Below are 18,574 nucleotides of genomic sequence, written 5' to 3'. Positions count from 1 at the left end.
TACCCTACTTATAAAAATAAAATGTGATGTTGCATTCACTTCCAAACAGTCCAGGGTGTGGGGAGGCGTGTGTGGGTAGGGTAGATGAAGCAAGATTGGCCGTGAATTCATCATTGTTAAAGCCGGGTGGCGAATACATGGTGGTTTATCACACTTTCTCTTGACTTTTGTTTAAAATGGTTTAGATTAAGAACCATCTTTTAAAATGTGCCATTCTAGGTTAGAGTCCTGTGTCTGCTGGTAGGCAAGGTGGGGGACAGCATATTAAAGTTGATATTGATGCTAAAGAATGACAGAAACTCCAGGAATTGCCTCCAAATACTTTCCTATACCCTGTTTTAAGGTGGTGCGTTTGAGAGCTGAAATTAACAGCCCCTAAGGAAACCGGATACCTTCTTCCAACACCTGCTGGCTGCAGATCTTTCCAAGGCAGGCTTGTCATTGATCATAAGAATCTGTCATCTCTAAAAAGTGAGTCCCAGTCATTGCTTCCCCACCAGGTTCCCCATGATTTATTTTAAAAAACAGAAACAAACTTGAAATAGGTCTTTAAAGGAACGAAGCGACGTGATACCAGAGGACCCGCCATTCATTAGGGCCGGCGTCTGTCTGGATTCCGGTTCGTGCCCCGGGGCAGCTGTCGGTGCGGGAGGGGTATTGAAGTGGGATTATCTGAGCCTTTGCCGTTGCAAAGATGGATGGTTTCTCAGTGGAACCTCTTCTCCTCACGGTGACCAGGCATAATATTGAGTAAAATAATGGTCAGAAAGAACATCGCCGGGCCCCTAATGAGAAGCTGTTGACAGAAAAATTGCTCTAACATTCATCAAAAAGCCAATAAATGCCAAAGAAGGGACCGGAGCTGTAGTAGCTCATAAATTCCTTCTCTGGGGGCCTCTGGAAGGGAGTTTTGGGACAACACACCTGCTCTTCCTTCCCCGAATGCTGCTAAATAAATTTCCAGAAAGCCTAGAACACTGATGGGGTGGTTGGCCCTGTTAGTTTGGGGGGATGTCAACAGGAAGGCCACTCCGGCATTTGGTCAGAGGATCCTGTTTTGGGTCCCGGGACTGTCTGGGTCTGTATCTTTCTAGTCGTTTTCATGTGTGGAATGTCCCAATTCGTAAGTTAGAGCCGAGATCGCCTCCCGCTTGCAGAGCCAGAGCTTACGTGGCCGGTGCCATTTGCTCCCTGATGAGTCAAAGTGGACTCTCCCTTGCGATTCCTGCAGTACTTATGGCCGATGCTGTTCATGTAGCAACCAGTCCCGCTGCTTCATTGCAACACGCCTTGCGTTGCTAAAGCATGTGTGCGAACACCTCTGTGCTGTCAGGAACAGGGTGCTTATGCGTGCTCAGAACAAACCAGCTTCTGCACTCAGTTTGGGTCCCCCCAACGGCAGACACTGAATCGAGGACTTGCAGTTGTAGTCCCAACTGCTAGGGAGGCTGAGGCAGGAGGATGGCTTGAACACAGGAGTTTGGGGCTGCAGTGAGCTATGACCACACTACTGCACTCCAGCCTGGGCGACAGAGCGAGACCTCGTCTCTAGATTGCCAAGAAATAATCATCTTTAATAAAAAATGTTTAAAAAACTTAAAAATCCAATTATTCAACTGTTTCCCCAAATATAAGAACTACATTTGGTCTGGATTCTTTGGCGGAAGCTGAGCACAGTTTGGAAATGTGTCTGGGGGGGATGGTTCTTCATGGGTGGGACGTGTGTCCTACATCCCTCCCGCCTCTCCCCAGTGTTTTTATCCTCACATTCGGCCCGGAGTTCCAGATTTCACAGACGCTTGGATGGCAAGGAAACCCGTAACAGAAGCACCAGGCGCCCACTCTGTGGCTGTCAGCGTGGGCAAACAAAGACAGAGCTAACTGATTTTTTTTTTCCCTTAGCTTACGGTGTGGTTGGGAAGACAGAATTACCAGTCTCTATAAATATTTAATGTATTTAAATCACATAAGATTATTCCAAAGCCATAGGCATGATTTTTTTCTCTTTCAAATCAAGATTTTCGGCGTGGAGAGTATTGTGGAGATGTGAAATGTCTCACTTCTCTTGAGCGACCAGAATTAACTCCTCCTTGGAGGACATTTCTGAATAGGGTCAGGTCATCCTTTCTTGCCTCGACTGGGCAGTGGGACCCCCTGCTATGTGAGGGTGGCTGCTCACCTAAGGCGCTGGGAAGGACCCTCGTGCCCGGCCTTCTGCCCTGGGTGGCCTGCCTCGGGGGCTCACCAGCCTCCCGCCGAGTTGGCACCTCAGTTACTCTCCACTCATCCTCTCCCCATGAATTCATGGCTTTTAATATTATTAAAAGGACTATCATAAAGGACTGTCATAAAGGACTATTAATGTGAAACCAGTATTAATAAAAGCAGCCTGTCAGCTGTTGAGAGGCAGCGGCAGTGGCTGGGATGGGGAGGCAGGCGGTGGGCTCCGCGCCGGGGGTCCGTTCTCGCGGGCTCAGTGGGACCAGACGGGCCTCCTCTTCTGCAGGAAGGCCGTGATCCCCTCCTGCCCGTCCCGCAGGGCCAGGTTGTCCACCATGGCCTGGGAGGTCAGGCAGTAGGCCGTCTTCAGGTCCTGGGGCAGCTGCTTGTAGAAGGTGGCCTTGCCCAGGGACACCACGGGGCGGCTCAGGGAGGCGATCTTCGTCGCGATCCTCACGGTCTCTTCCTGCAGCTGCGGCTCGGGCACCACCTTGCTGAGCAGCCCGTGCAGCAGAGCGTCCTGCGCGGAGATGGGCTCCCCGGTGAAGAGCATCTCCAAGGCCACCTGGGGGGGAGGACACAGGTCATTAAGGCGCTCCCCTGCGACCCGCCCTCTCCACTTCACTCTGACCGCCCTGTTAAAACTGTGCAACAAACCCCAACACTGTGTCCCTTGCCGGCTAAATTTTTAACCTTTGCGCTTTCCCCCCATTTAACAAACTATATATTTTACATGTTTATTGTGTATCTCCTTTGCTTGCATGTAAACTCCAAAGGGGTAGGATTTTTTATTTTTTAAAGTCTTGTTCATTTCTGTACCTCCAGCACCAGAAGACTGTCTTGCACACAGTAAGCAACCTACTAAGTATTTACGAATGAATGAATGAGGCAAACAGCGCAGCACAGGCGACCCTTGGTTCCTCTGAGTCTAGGTCAAAAAGGTGGTGCAGCTTCCACCGGGCTCTCTCCTGAACCTGCAGCCGTGCTGTGAGAACTGGGGTGTTGAACCGTGTGCTCTCCAAGCTGCGTTTCTCAAACTCTGGCCACGTAAGTCACCGCCAAGATGCGGTCTGGGGCAGATCTGAGACTCAGCATGTCCCCCAGGGGCTCTGGGGTCTGCGCAGCAAGGCTTTAGCCCTCTCCAGCTTGGAAACCTGCTCTGTTCTCGTGAGACTCTTAGGCAATCAGATTCTACAGTCACACAAAGCTGCTATGGGTAAACCGGGAGGCGAGGCTTTCTACCTCGGAAAATGACTGGTGTGGGACGAAGGGGCTCTGATTTGTCACGTGCTGTCTGGTGAGGCCAGCTGCTTGGGGCCTGGCTGGGCCCGGGGAGGGGAGCAGCTGCACCAGGCCGCGTGCCCATGTGGCGCAAAGAAGATGCATTAGTTAACACGCCGGAGGAGAGGAGCAGTTTACAGACGGGGAAAATTATTCCCGTCCGGGCTAAGAGTGGTTGCAGCGCGCAGCTCCACCGCTCGCTTTCTGCACCCCGGGGACAGATCTCGGCTCTGGGTCTCTAGCGCAGCCGAGCAGGCAGGTCCCCGGGGCGACCAGCAGAGGGCGCCGGAGACCCACGCTTGTCGGCTCAGCAGGCGAGATGAGGGCGGCAGTTTCCGGTCCGGTCAGTTTGCAGAAGCACCTGCCGGGCTGCGCGTGGGACCCGCGCCCGTCGCCCCCGTGTGCCCCGTGCGTGGATGCGCTCCTACGCATGCGGTGACTCACAGGCGACTGGCAGGTGTTTTGGGTCGGGTTTAGATTTTTATGAATCCCAATTTTTCCTCTCCAAACAAGCCACGCAGGTCAGATCTGCAAATGCAGAAGCCCGGCAAAGGCCTTGAGTTCCAGCAGACTTTTCCTCCTGCAGAATTCCCTTTATCAGTAACTGAGGTTTCTGCGCGTTCGTGTGGACCCCAAACCGCATCCCTGGTTCATGGCCCCAAGTAGCCCAGCGCTAATGAGCCCGAGATGCAAAGCCGTGTATCGCCAGGGCCCTGACCCCCTTTCTGAAGTCTCAAGTTGAGCGATTCAGGGGCCTTCTGGGGGTCAGAACATGAGGAGCAGAGAGCAAGATAGTCCGGGACACTCTTTGTCCCGTGTTCTAAGAAGGCCTGGATCTTGCCAACACTGTCTTTGCGGGGGTGGGGGTGGGGTGGGGAGGAGGTAAAAGCTACTTTGTGTCTTACGACATCCTGCCCTTTAATCTGTGTCACCCGACAATTATGCAATGTGGTTTTCAGGACTGGGCGTCCTTGGAACTTAAGGCCTGTTTTTGTCCCATTTCCCCCTCTTTCTTCTCAAAAACTAATTTAAAATTTGATAAATATTTGGTGTTAAGTTTCTAGGAATCAATTCTAATAAGCCTTGATTTCAAAAGTTTGTTTTGAGAAAGAATGGATTCTTCTCCTGACAGCAGGGCTGATTTAAAGGTTTCAAATGCTGGACTGTGGAACCTTCCAGCGTGTCAGGTGTTCAGGAGGACAAACAGCTCTAGGCAGGCTAACGGAACCGGTATAGCCACCTTTCACTATACAAAGTCCTCACGATGTGATTTGCACAGTTATAAGATAGTTTATGAATAAGCCCTGACAATAGATTTGTATTATAACGTTTTCGTTTAATGTACTGGCACAACGTAGGGACTTGAGAAGTATTTACTGAATGAATATCTATACTTTTTGCTTATTTATTTATTTTTAGAGTCAGAGTTGCACTCTGTTGCCCAGGCTGGAGTGCAGCGGCACGTTCATAGCTCACCGTAACCTTGAACTCGGGGGCTCGAGTGATCTTCCAGTCTCTGCCCCCGCAAAGTGCTGGGGTTGCCTGTGTGAGACACTGCGCTCAGCCAAATATCTATACGTTTAAGGTAAATGTCTATCTTGACAGAATCAAAACACCCCTCAGTCTGAGACATTTTAGCAAGCTGTCACCTGTCTGTGCGGAGCCCTCTCCAGCCAGTTTTCCCAGGTGTGTGAGCTTGCAGGTGTACTGCCCTGAACCTCTCAGTCCTACTGCTGACGTCCCCTTGGGTCTCATTTCTTTTGTGCCTTGGGCATGTGAGCAACTGCCAGTTTTCACAGTTGATGCTAAAATAGACAATATATTCTAGAAAGCAATTTAGATTTCCTGCTTGGTGTGGTATATGACTCTGCCCCCCTTTTTACAGATTTCCAGCTGAGAACAAGAATGCACTTTTTCTAGAACAAGGGCACTGTTGGTTTATACTTAAGGGATGTCCTGTAAATATTATTTTGTGACGTTATAGAAGGAAGTAGGCTTTGTGATGAAAATGGACTTCACCGTAGTTAGCAATGACAAAACCACTTTGCAACGTGGCTCCTCCTTGGGCAGACTCGACATACCGTGCACAGGATATTCATGTTCCTGAAACGCAACTCTGCGTAAACCCAACACACTCAGTAAATCGGCTGCTTTAAGTCCTTTCCGGAACAAGACAGATGGTCGATGAATAGTAAGCCGGCGACACTACTATCCCAGCCTCTCGATGCTGGCGTTCTGTCAGCACGCTATCATATCTCACGGGCACCATTCAGGGCAACGAAACTGATTCTCAACGGCATTTCGTATAAGATTGCAAAAATATGTGCCTTTATGAAAACAAAACAAATTTAAAAACCTAAGTAGTTGTACCGAGGGGCATGCAAGATGGAAATGCAGTGGCTTTACAAATTAGTGTAAGAAGCTACAGGGGAACAGGCAGGCAGGTGGCCCTGCCTTCCCTGACAGTGGAAGGACCGTGGTGGCACATCCAACCGGATGTGCCTTGGGCGGCATACCCTGGTACGAATGGCACTTTAAACAAGCTAATTCTGAAAAGCCACACGAACTGGAGGACGGTCTCCAGAGAAGGATCCGGGGAGGTTAAATTACCTTTCTGGGCACTGCTCTCCCCAGGGCAACCGCGGGGGTGGAACAGAAGAGCCCGACGTTCACCCCAGGAGTGGCAAAAGAGGCCTTGTCGCTGGCCACGGCAATGTCACAGCTGGCCACCAGCTGACAGCCGGCAGCTGTGGCCAAGCCATTGACCATGGCAATGATGGGGACGGGGTGGTTCCGGATCAGCATCATGACCTGTGGGAGCAAACACACGCGTTCACTTCCATGCGGAGTGAGGCATGACGTTAGCACCCATCACTTTATGTAGGACTTTACTGTTTGCAGAGCACTTTTCGGATGTATTAGTTCATCAGATTCTATGAAAAAAGGCACAAAAAGCACCGACTCGTAATGAAATATCTACTCTGAACCAGACTGTATAATCTGTTCTTCCTGAGAACCCCATGAAGGAAGAACCCCATTTTGCAAAAAAGTCGCTAAGCTCTGAGGGGGACGTCACCTGCCTGAGGCCACCTGGCAGGACACGGGAAACTGGGGGATGCAGGGTCTGTGGCCCCAAGACTAGCTTTGCGAGGTGGCAACACACCCCCAACCCCACACCCTGGCTGCCTCCGGGCAACCCCACCGCAGAACAGTGTGGATTTTTATCTCTGGGGAACAAACAAAGCCCTTCACAAGCAGCTCAGTTCTCACCCTGCCTGTGTGTGGCTCTTGTGTTAAAAAGTCTGAAACTGGTATTTGGTGCTTCCTTGAAAAATGAAGGTGGAAAAGGGACTTGAAGGCAATTTCCTTAGTAATTACTTCTCAAATTAGCACCAAGAATACTCTTAATTCTGTTAAAATGGGGGTGGGGGGCAGGCCCTGCTGTCATCAAAATAAACAGAATTCCTAAAACAGAGCCGTTGGCACAGAGAGGTGAGACGAACATGTGCTCGTGTGACCCCGGCCCCCGCCACAAATCCCCAGAACTTTAACTTAGGTTTGCGGTTTGTTTTTTCATGACACTCTAAACAGATTGTGTTGCCATGGTAACTTCAATTTCTAAATTGGTGCTCTTTGAACCTCTGCAGGGAGGGAGGGAGGATAGGAACTAAATCTGGGTTTCTTTCCCCAAGGCAGCAATTGAAAGAAAAAATAACCTTCATTGATTTGAAGGTTTTGTCTAAGAAATAGATCTTTTATATTCGTAAGCATTTGATATTGTTAGCTTTATTCTCAAATAACCAGTTCTATATTGAAGGCTGTGGTGTCTTATTCTAGAGTGGTGGTTTTTGACTTTTTGCAGGGAGGGGTCACCTTTTGAGAATCTGATAAATGCTAATGACCCTCTCCCCTGTACTTACCTGTACACAAAACTGTGCGTGGATATAGGGGGTTCGGGCATCCTAAGTTGAGGTTGGGGACAGGTTGGTGATAGACTCGTTCCCAGTGAAATGGAATAACAAGGGGAGGGATTCACAAGAATTTCTAGTCTTGCTACAAAGAAAGATTTTTAGTTCTGAGTGTTGTCCATCCCTCAGAGAACTCAAGTGACTTAGGAAAAGCCTGCTGATTGGGATTAGAGTTGAACAGTCTCAGTGTCCTGTCTGCCATCCGTGGGCAGCTCGGAATTCACAAAACCCAGTAGAAAAATACTTAGGTAATGCAGTATATGTTCGACAACATTAAAAATGCTTACACCTTTGATCTAGGGAATCTACTTCTGAGAAATAATCTGAAATGGGTAAGAAGCTGTATGGTCAAAGATGCTTAGCAAATCATTGTTTTATAATAAAAAACTATAAATCATATAAATATACAGAAATAAGTAAATGGCCATGTAAACTAAACTATAGCCATTGAAGAACATGCTGTATTCTCATTAAAATGAAATTTTCCAAAGGAAATACTAGTATGGCAGTCTGAAGCTTGCTGCCTAACCCTGGATGAGTCACTTAGCCCCTCAGTTTTCACATCTGTAAAATGGGTATAATAATAGTACCAACCTTACAGGATATGACAGTCATGCACATTAATTGTGCCTAAAGTACTTAAAATGTCATCTGGCATATAATAAGCATTCAGTGCTATAATCATATTATACAAAATTCACACTATAATGCCTATATATGACTAGTCAGACAAATAAGTACATAGGAAAAAATGATTTAAAAGAAATGGGCTCAGATCTAGGCTTCCTAGAAAAAAGAAATATAAAATGTAGTTCTCTCTAGGTGGTATGATTATGGTATGGCATCAGTAATTTATTTCTCTTTTATTTTTCTAGATTTTCAAAATTTTTTTTACAATAAGTACTTATTACTTTCATAATTGAAAAAGTATTTTAAATAAAGTTAGAGAGTGGTTCAGAAGAGACAAAGTATAATAAATATAATAAACATTTATAATATAATAAACTAGGATAGTGAAACCTTAGACAGTAAAAAATTGGTTATATTTCCTATTTGCCCTTCCCGAATTAAGTGCCATTTTTGGTTCTGCTTACTCCAAAATATGACAATAAATTGAACTCTGCCCTCGCCTCCTTTAACAGCGTCACTGAGGATTCCAAGTTATTTCCAAAAGCGAAAGACCTTGTCCGATTGTCATTTTGTTTTTGGGGTGTAAGAAGTAAGAGAAGGATCGCTCCTGGACTTGAGTTTCCATCTCCAAACTTCAACAGGATATTAGGACAGAGACAAGGGACAAGTGTCTAGCAGAAGCCACCAAATCAGCCCCGCAGAAGATCACGTTCACTCTTCCACAACCAAGTTCTCATTCTTTTCGTTCTTAATCTGCCCTGCTCCTGATCTGTAAATAATTAACTATCATGCAGTCCTCGTGGTCTGTAACAAATCTGCTGTAGTTTTTAGATGCTGAGCTAATTCAGATACCTCTATCTGCCTTTCTAAAAATCAAATTTTCTCATGCATGAGCGGAGCGATGAAATATCTAGCTCATTCTGTTCCAATCTGCCTGTTGATTACGCTTGGAAATTGAAACCTTGCCCAAGTTCATGTTGCTTATATCTATCCAAGACAATCTGATTTTCTTAGAAACAGTATTAGAGAAATCAATACACCTTCACTCCTATCTTACCACTTTCGGGCCAGGGCCTGTTTATGCACTGAGTCTTTTTCTGGGAGCTTCCAAGGAATCTGGCCTTTATCCTCTGAAGCAGCCCTGGTTCCCCCGTGGCCCTCTGCTAACCCGTTTAGATCTCGGGTCTTGACGTTACCACGGCAGAGTGATAAAACCAGACCCTTGAGGGAGGATAGACGAGCTCTACTGGTTTTCCTTGATGCCTTTCTTTAGCCAAACATACTGCATGTCAGAAAAAAAAAAAAAAACTTTTAAAGCACCAAGCCTTGGCAAACCCAAGAGCAGAATGTCACATGAACATCACTGGCGTAGGAAACGGGAGAGCTAAGTCTCAGTTCCAGCTCACGTCCACCTCCACATGGAGCTTCAAGTAAATCACTGTCCTGTTTGTCTTTCTATGAAATGAGAAAAATATAACTGGATCTCTTTGCGGGTTTCTGGAAGGGCAAGGAAAACAAGTGGTGGTCAAGAGCGTATCTCAGTCACCTTTGCTTTGACCTCCCTCTTGGCTCACCTGTGTTGTCGGCAGAGCAGGGATCGTGACATATTTGGTGGATTAATGACCACGTGAATGGATAAGTCAATGAATGAATGAAAAGTTAGTTTAGGGTCAGGTTACAAAATTGCTTTGTTTGTCTCGTTTCCCTACTAGATTTCCAGGTTCAGTTTGGCAGCAAACTTTTTTAACTCTTATATTTTCCTCAATACCTGGCAAGTACCTGCATTATGTATCTCGTAGGTGTTCAATGCTCATTAAGAGAACAGTGTGTTGCTATTACGCAGGGTTGATCTGATGCATTTATAAACCAACCAAAACTTTTTGTACCTCTTTTTCCTCTGTGGCTGTTGGCAATTTTCCTCCTTAATGTGGCGAAAGAGGCAGAAAAGAAGCAAAAACGAAGAGGTTAATTTTCCTACTTGGAGGTGGTGATTATAAACGTTGGTTGAAAGATTTGAAAATAATTTTCAAAGCCACCATTGTTGTTCCATGTGTGAATGCTTTCTTTCCCGTTTAACGGAGTTGTTTTGGTTTAATAATTTTTAAAATGATCATGATCATAGGTTCTTCCTCTCTAAAGATATGCATTTGCACCTTTTACCTTTTACTGAAACTTGTGTACCAAGACACACCCCCACAGTGCTGGAGACAGCAACTATGAGTACATCGTATATTCTACTTTCTTTAGCACAAAACGAAATCAATAGCAAATTATGGTCACTTCTTAACAGTCTCAACCAAATAATTGCTTGGATGAGGGATCTGAGGACCACAGAGTTTTCAGCTGCTCTTGGGTGTTAGGGCTCGCAGATAAAATCTTACCCGTAAACCAGACGGCTAACCCGACATTAATACAGTGATCACTTTGAGGTTTGCAACATGGGCCGACACCCGGCTTACCTCGGAACACGTCTGAAACACTTCAGCATGGTAGTCTCGGCCTTGCTCACTGGTCAGTTCCTTCAGATCATGCCCAGAAGAAAAAACAGGCCCCTCGGCTGCGGATGTTTCCAATTGAGAAAAGAAAAGGAAAAGATATCAACGGCCAGAGGCGAGCAGTTCACTCACTTGTCTGCCGAATAAGGGCAGCAGACTTTCGTGGAGAGAAAGTTAATGGCTCCATTCTGATAAGACTAATTCCGGTGCACTTGAAATGTTACAGCCAGAATTTTGTTATGAAAAATGCAAGGTGAGGCACCTGTATCCTCAAAGTCTAGAATGAAAACTGATAAAAATATGCAATTGCACAAGAAGGCTCGGGAACCAAGGTGAAGGTATTTTTAATAGAGCTTTTGTGACTTGGTCTGGCCTGAGTGTATCAGCTCATGTGGGCCCATCAAACCCCCCCTATGCCATAGGCATTACTCCCATCATCTATCCCTGTGGTCTCCAACCCCTGGGCTGTGGACCAGTACTGGTTCGAGGCCTGTTAGGAACCGGGCCGCACAGCAGGAGGTGAGGGGCCGGTGAGCAAGCGAAGCTTCATCTGTGTTTACAGCTGCTCCCCATCACTCGCATCACCGCCTGAGCTCTGCCTTCTGTCAGATCAGTGGCAGCACTAGATTCTCATGAGCACAAACCCTCCTGTAAACTGCGCATGCGAGGGATCTAGGTTGTGCTCCTATGGGAATCTAATGCCTGATGATCTGAGGTGGAGCTGAGGACTGGGGAGCAGCCGCAAACACAGATTATCATTAGAGAGGTCTGACTGCACAGAGACTGTAATAAATCAATTGCTTGCAGGCTCATATCAAATGTTATACACTCGAATCATCCTGAAACTGTGCCCACCCCACCCCTGGTCCGTGGAAAAATTGTCTTCCATGAACCTGGTCCCTGGTGCCAAAACGGTTGGGGACCACTGATTTAGCCTACGGGCAGGAGCCAGCCATACGGGCTGAACTGGGAAGGTCGGAGTGTAAAGAGGTCTCTGGAGCCATCTGGCTCAAGCTCTTGATTTTACAGATGAGCGATCCATGGATGTGGCAGCTGTCATTGTCATCAACGACAACACAATGTCGTTCCACTCATGAACTGATAACACTTTCTCATATTTCCTTTTGTTGTGGTTATTTTGACAGGCAATACTATTCTCTATTTACAAGTGAGGAAATCTTCTAGTTAAAAAGCCAGTTGCCTTTGCTGTGTCCACGTAACATCCTACATGGCAGCTGAACTCTACTAGTTCTGATTTCTCTTTCCACCGCCATATAACACAACTGCGAATTTTAGTTTAGTAAACCCTTGATAACATTCTGAGTATCGGGTGCCAAAAGCACTGATCCTTATTTGCAAAATAAAGCATCACAGAACATCATCCACTATATTTTTCTGGTAAGAACAGAAATGAAAAACCAACCAAACACTCGAACGGTCAGGTCCTAGCTGACTAGCTAATCTACCAAAAGGACTAGTGATTAAACCCATTTTATAAAGTCCATGAAGAAATCAATTCTCTGATTTTGATGGGAAGACCAGCATAGCCAAGCACAAAAACGTTCAGTCTCTGACAGTATTTTCACTGAACAGGAATCTTTACTAATTTCTGCAGTTAGTAGTGTTAGGGCCAAGTCCCAACTACACAAGAGTTTTCCATAATTAATGCTCTTGTAAAGGAGCAACAATTCTCCAGTTAAGGGAAGACCCCAGTTAACCAAAGAATTGTGAGAAACCTCTTCTGGCCACTGCAGAACACTGAGGACGGATATCATTCTATACCTGAAATGACAATGACTTTCAGATCATTGCTTTCGGCTTCATGAAGAATGTCATTTTGCAGAGACTTCAGCATTGCAAGTGACAAGGCATTCCTCTTCTTCGGATTGCTCAAGACAATGTTCCTGTGAAGAACATTTTACAATCACTGGTCATGCACTAGTCAAAGCGAGTGAGGACCCCCGCAGTTCCTCTCTAATTCGGGAGCTATGTGTAAAAACCCAAGGAGAGTGAACGGCAGGCGCTTAGTGCCAAGGTGAGGGCTCTGTGGCTCTCTGGAGTTACCGCTAAGTCACAACAAGAAAAAGACGCCCTGAAATGCAGGCTGGTTTTTCTCCTTCCTCCCTTGATTTATCTCTTTGTCTCCACACTTGCTGTCAGAGACACGACTGCCACCTCCACAGAGAGGGCAAGTCACAGCGGTCCCCAAATCATCGCCACCTGTACCGAGAGGACGCGAGTTTTGTGTGACAGCAGCAGGAGTCGGGAAAATCGGACAAACAGTGGCTGCCGTCAGCTCACTCCTTTCCATCGTTCTTCAGAATAAGGTTGGGGAAGGAGGCAAGACTGAAAATACCCCCCAAGACTCCCCCGCCCCGCCCCAAAGAAAGGGCAGCTGAGGTATAGCCGCTGATAGGCTTATACGACATAATTTTTTCACCTTTTTTTAAATAGTGGCATCCTGTAATTCTGCAAAATAATTCGTGCTGAGGATGGGATGATACATGAAGAATAAAAAGACAAAGCCATACAGCTCACGAAAAGCTGGTATTCAAAGGGCCTGCTTGCTATTTTAGGGTATCCCATATGCCGAATAAAATAACCTGTATTGTCATGTGCTGTCTGTATACAGAAATGTCTTATTTTCGCTGTTATAAGAAATAGGCAATGAGTCACAGACCAGATTATTCTACACATTGTTTCCTATCAGTCTCCACTGCTGGTTTTCTGCCTTTTTCATTCTTTTTTGAGTCTGATACTCCTACTGCTATGTCGTCAACTCGGACCCTCCATAAATAACGTTCTGTTTCATGGTTTTCTGGAAGACACCTTTGATGACCGAATTCGTTTCAATGCCATGAGAGTAACCCCTTTCTTTGGAATACCGTTTCAATTTTGCAGCAGTCTTCAGGTGGCTGCGCTGTTCATCCTGTTGTTTCTCATAGACATGTTCTCTCTTAAGTACAAAAATTGCTTGCAGCTGATATGCTGATAGACTTCAAAACCTACCTTGGGGGAGGTGGTGAGAGAACTACTTATAAACCTTTCAATAAAATGATGAGTATGCCTGTTGCAGCAACTACAAAAAGCTTCCACCCCATCGGTGACATATGCTTAAATGAAATTCTAAGGCCTCAGGCAAATCGTGTAAAGGGACTCCAGCCCCCGACCACCCTTGCAGCATGGCAGTGTCTGTTCATGCGCGTCCCGTTAGTCCTCTGGCTCGCACATCACACGCACTGCCAGTGTTCCAAACTGCTAGTTCACCAGGCTTCTGTTCCTACCACGCCACCCAGACTGTTCTCACTTGTACTCTCCTAACTTGCAGATCCAAATCCACCCGCCATCTTGATCACGCTCTTCTTCTGGAAACAGGTTTCTTCTCTCCTGGTTGCTTTGTACTCCTCTGGCCAGTCCTTCTTGACTTCTTTCGTGGGCTCCCAGCTCTCTGCTAACCCCTAAATGTCAATGATCCCCAGAGTTTAATCCTTTGCCCTCTTCTCATTCCATACGCTCTTCCCGGGAGACTTGACCAATGGCCTTGATGTCAGCTGCCACCTCTATGCTGAGCCCCAGGCCTACGTGTCCACTCCAATGTCTGCTGGACTCCACCTACGTGTTCCTTGGGCATCTCCCCACAGCCCCAAACTTGCCCCTGTCCTCTTTGCCTTACCTCAGCGCTACCACTCAGTTGCCCAAGCCAGAAACTGAAAGTCATTCTAGGTCTCCATCCCTTCCTTATTCAACTGCTCGTCAAACCCTGTTGATAATGCCTCCTAAAAATCTCACTAGTCTGAACTCTCCCAATGGCTATCTTGGTTCAAAACACACAATGCCCTGCGTAGAGAGCTCCACAAACACTACCTATCAGAAGAGGAAACCTCTTTAGGAATGAAGTCACTGTGAGTGTAGGTAGGAAAGTAAGACAGGAGCAGAGGAAGCACAAAATGGGTAGTGTGAACAAAGGGGACACTGAGTAAGAGAACATACTGTCACAACAAGATAAGGGTAACCACAAGTGTCACCAGAAACGTAACAGAAACAACCCAGGGCACGTTGTATGACATTACAGTTTGCTCACCCACCCACAGTGGGCTCTGGGTGCCATGACACATCTGGGCCTAACCATATAAGATGAAAAACTCCCCTGCCCGACAACAGGAAGATGACAACATCCCCATTGGTCAAAAACGAAAAAGGTGGTGGGGTGGGAAGAGACAATGTCATGTAGGAAGAGAGGCCAGAAGAAAGAAAAGAAGAAACCTAAAGAAACCTGAGTGCTACTGTCTGCGGGGACATGTGCCCACTCCTACCCCTTTTGGAGTGTACTGTCGCTTGCCGATTAAGCTTTGTGCCTGCTTACACAAATTGCCATGTCCCTCACTTTCGTGCTTCGATGACAGGGAGACAAGAACCGAGGTGTTCACGTCAACAGCTGGTAACAGTCACCACCGGGGGATGTGATAAAAGTCTTGTGGCAAGAGATGGTCCCTACAAATGCCCCAGGAGCTGTCTGAAGATCGATGTAAACCATGATAAGGTCCTCGAAGTGAGGGACTGCCAGGTTCACACACAAAGACGCTCAATATCTGCTGACTGAATGACAAAAACCAGCATTTCTGTTTTTCACAGCCAATTCTACTGATTGCAGTGGACTGACCCCACATCCAGGTTTTCACCATCTCTTCTACACCCAAGTGGTGAGTACTAAGATGGCAACGCAGGAATAACTTTGGGGGCAGAGGGACCTCTCTCTGATTCCTGGGGATCCTGCCTTCTGGCTGAGTGCCTTGAACAGGCTGTCACCTCTCTGAACTTGTGTCCTTGCTGTAAAGCGGGGATAATATCTATCTTGCAGGCTGTTGTTAGACTTAGGCACTCTGCATGCATTACCCCTAACACAGTACCCAGCTCAGAGCTGGCCCTGCCTATAAGACAGCAGCATTCCTGGGAGGAACAGCTTTGAAAAGGGACATTTGAAGAGCCACCGAATTGCTCAAGCTCTCCTGCTTAGCGCCTGACATAGTACTGCTTAAATGCTTGAGTCAGGGGTTTCCTTCTACTAAAGATTCCTAACAGTTATGATAGATCGTTCCAGTCACCTCCCTTTCTGGTTCCTGTTTAACTCTGAGGAACTCATCTGGCCTCCTTCTGTCATCTGTGCCCAGAAGGCAGGCTTCTGACCAGATGTAACTAGATTTACAGAAGAAGAACTACCTTTAAAAATGGACAAGAAGGACCCTGTGTGGGCCCTGCACTTTGGAGCCCAGCTCTGGCCTTCTTCCCGCGGGGCCTGTCCCTATAGACGAGCGAGGAGTCCACAGGGAATGGAATCATCCCCCTTCCAAACTCTGCTGCAGTTACCCAGACCCCGGAATTCCCTGCCCCTGCAGTGGGCACCCCTAGGCCCAAGGGTGGCCAAGGGCAGTGGGTGAAGGGACAGACAGAATTTGGACATGCTGGATGGGGTGTCTGCAGGCCTGTAGGCCAAGCCTCTTGCAGAGCAGCAGGAAGAAAAGGAAAGTGAGAAGAAAAGGTAAGAGCTGCCTCCATCGGCTGACTCTCCGCCCCTTCTGAGGAACACGTAGGATTATGAATTCTGAATTCAAACATGGCCTTCCAGGTCTCAGGACCGTATATTTGTCAGGGTAGGAGAATAACACCTCCTGTTTGACAGCTTGATTCGTAATTCTTAAACACTGGCTCATGCTATGGAGGCGGCCTTTTGCACCCCTGCCCTGGCCAGGCAAAGGTTAGGGTCAGGCCTGGATGGTGCCAGGGGCGCCCCAACCTTTATTACTCCATCGTCCAGTTGGTGCACTGGTGCGTTTTTAAGGGTTTTAGGCCTGTTGCCCACAGGACGGAGCTCAGGACGCTGTGTCCTTCGTCCTATTTATCGACCCGCCCATCCCTGCGCTCCTGGGTGAGCGCCAAGGAGCAGCCCGGCCAAGCCTACACTTGCCTGGAGCCGGGGCCGGCTCTGGGGGGCACAGAGAAGGGCCCACACCCAGCGCCACGTCCGGCAGCGGCTCGGCTCCCTGACGGTTTGGGGGATGCTGGGGGGGCGGTCCAAGGAGGCCCAGGGCTCCCGTGCCAGGCAAGGGGCCTCCGCGCGGGTCCGCGGGGACTCCCCACCCAGGGGCCTGAGCTCTGGGTACCCGCAGGTGGGTGCGGCGACAGGGACTCGACCACCAGCCCGGCCTCTGCCGCCCCTCCCGGCCCGCGGGCTGACCTGATGCCGTCCCGCTGCTGCGTGCGGGTGAGCGGCGCCTCGGACTCCGGCCGCCCCTCCCCGGCCGGCCCCCGGCTGCAGAAGCGCGCGGGGAGCCGGACGCTCGGGCCGCGCCGGAGCCAGCAGGGCCCCTTCGCCACCAGGGCCCGCGCGGCCGCCATGGCAGCGGACACAAGCCACCCAATCGCGACGGCCGCAGGCGCTCGGCGCTCCGAGGGCGCCGCAGTGGGCCGGGTGGCGAGCGATGGCCGGACCCAACTGCTAGGCCGGAACCAATTGCCGGGCAGGACCCAGGCCCCTCGGGGACGCTCCTCCCAGGCCGGACCACGCCGCGCCCCCGAACGCCCCGCCCCCGAACGCCCCGCCCCCGAACGCCCCGCCCCCGAACGCCCCGCCCCCGAACGCCCCGCCCGAGGTGAACGACCCCCACTCCAAAGCCGCAGACCGGACCGCGGTCGGTCTGGCTCAGCGAGGCCTGGGAAGCAGTGTAAGGGAGGCAGGAGCGGGGCGGCTGTTCCTTTTTGCATCGGCACCGGAACGTGGTGGTCTAGAGTCGTCAGGCGGGCAGAGGCCGCGCTGTGGCGCTGTGACTCCTCAGGATCCGCGGCGCCGCCGGCCGGGCGACCGCGGGTCGCAGGGGACGCTGACCGTGGCCTGCTCGGGTCCTGTCATCGAGGCCCGCGGGACCCACGTTTTGGATTAGGTTTCTGCCACCAAGCCGCATGGGGGTTTGAAATGGGAAGTAAGTTCATGTATAAAGCTGAACTTCCAGAACATTCGAGTCTGTGCACTGGGATTTGTATCTGCCCTCCTGGTCACGCCAAGTGCCACAGGCGGTGCAGAGCGCGCGGGATGACAAGCCCGATCAAAATGACCGCCTTCGCGGGCCAGAGTCCTCCTGGGAGGACATCTGTCACCTTACACCTGTCAGCTTCGCTGGGGGGCGCGGTTTGGTTGGGAGGAGGCGGAGCGACTGCCCGACACAGGAGTGTGAGAGGACAGGTGTGTGGGGTTTTGCGAAAAGGAAGGACCTGGGGGGACACCCAGAACCTGGGAGCCACAGATGAAAATGGAAAGTTTCAGAGACAGCTTCACCTGCGTCTCAGTTTTATTGAGTACTAATAACAACAGTGGCTCTTTGTGGAGCCCCGAGCTCTGTGCCTGTGCGTATGTCGTCTCTTTTAACTTCGGGATAACCCGTAGGCCGGCGTCATCATCCCGGCCCACCTGTTCACACCAGGCGCAGCGGCGGCGAGAGCCGGCTGGGCAGCAGGCCAGATGCTGGATGGTGCTGTGGGTGGAGGGTTTGGTCCTCATCTGAATTCCCCACCTGCTCTCCCATTCCTGTCCTGTCCTGTTCCTCCCCTAATGTCTTTCAGAGCTCGTGGCCTGGTTTGGGTTTGAGATCGGTGAACCGCAGAGGGAGGTGGAGCTGGGTGGCGTCACATCCCCAGGCAGGACACCGCCAGCCCTTCCCTAAGCAGCGCAAACTCTTTTCAAATTCAGCCTGCTTCTCCTGGCCTCCTCTGCCTCTCATTAATTTTTGCAGGGCTGCTTGCCTTTCTTCTCTCTTGTTCGGTGCCCTTCTAATCTATTTTCCACGCGGGCCTTCTCCCTGACACAATTTGATTGCTGGGTTGCTAGCAGGCTTCTCCCTGGCTTTGATTTATGTGCTGCTGTCCTGTGCCACATGTCTCTGCCGCACAGATGTGTCTCTGCTACCCTTTCACATTTCCTTTAAAGACCCG

The 18,574-nt window shown here is 49.1% G+C and overlaps 1 protein-coding gene across 1 annotated transcript; it reads right to left on the bottom strand.

The window, feature by feature from the left end:
* Positions 1–1,562: 1,562 nt before the first annotated feature.
* ECHDC3 (enoyl CoA hydratase domain containing 3) lies at positions 1,563–17,102 on the bottom strand. Its single transcript, XM_012642205.1, has 5 exons — positions 16,827–17,102; positions 12,377–12,498; positions 10,559–10,656; positions 6,112–6,312; positions 1,563–2,785 (listed from the first exon to the last, which is right to left on the bottom strand). Exons 1-5 carry the CDS (start codon positions 16,985–16,987, stop codon positions 2,474–2,476), a joined length of 894 nt encoding a protein of 297 aa, XP_012497659.1. The 5' UTR covers positions 16,988–17,102; the 3' UTR covers positions 1,563–2,473.
* Between the last annotated feature and the right edge of the window lie 1,472 nt (positions 17,103–18,574).

The sequence above is a fragment of the Propithecus coquereli genome, unplaced genomic scaffold, assembly GCF_000956105.1.
Source record: "Propithecus coquereli isolate 6110/MARCELLA unplaced genomic scaffold, Pcoq_1.0 Scaffold177, whole genome shotgun sequence".
In the NCBI taxonomy this organism is placed as follows: Eukaryota; Metazoa; Chordata; class Mammalia; order Primates; family Indriidae; genus Propithecus; species Propithecus coquereli.
This window is presented reverse-complemented; position numbering and strand designations above follow the sequence as displayed.

Coding starts and splice junctions, on each gene's coding strand:
- ECHDC3 (XM_012642205.1), bottom strand. CDS start 16,987: ATGGCGGCCGCGCGGGCCCTGGTGGCGAAGGGGCCCTGCTGGCTCCGG. Junction 12,499..16,826: donor CAGCAGCGGGACGGCATCAG/GTCAGCCCGCGG, acceptor TGTTCTTCACAG/GAACATTGTCTTGAGCAATC. Junction 10,657..12,376: donor GAAAGTCATTGTCATTTCAG/GTATAGAATGAT, acceptor AAACATCCGCAG/CCGAGGGGCCTGTTTTTTCT.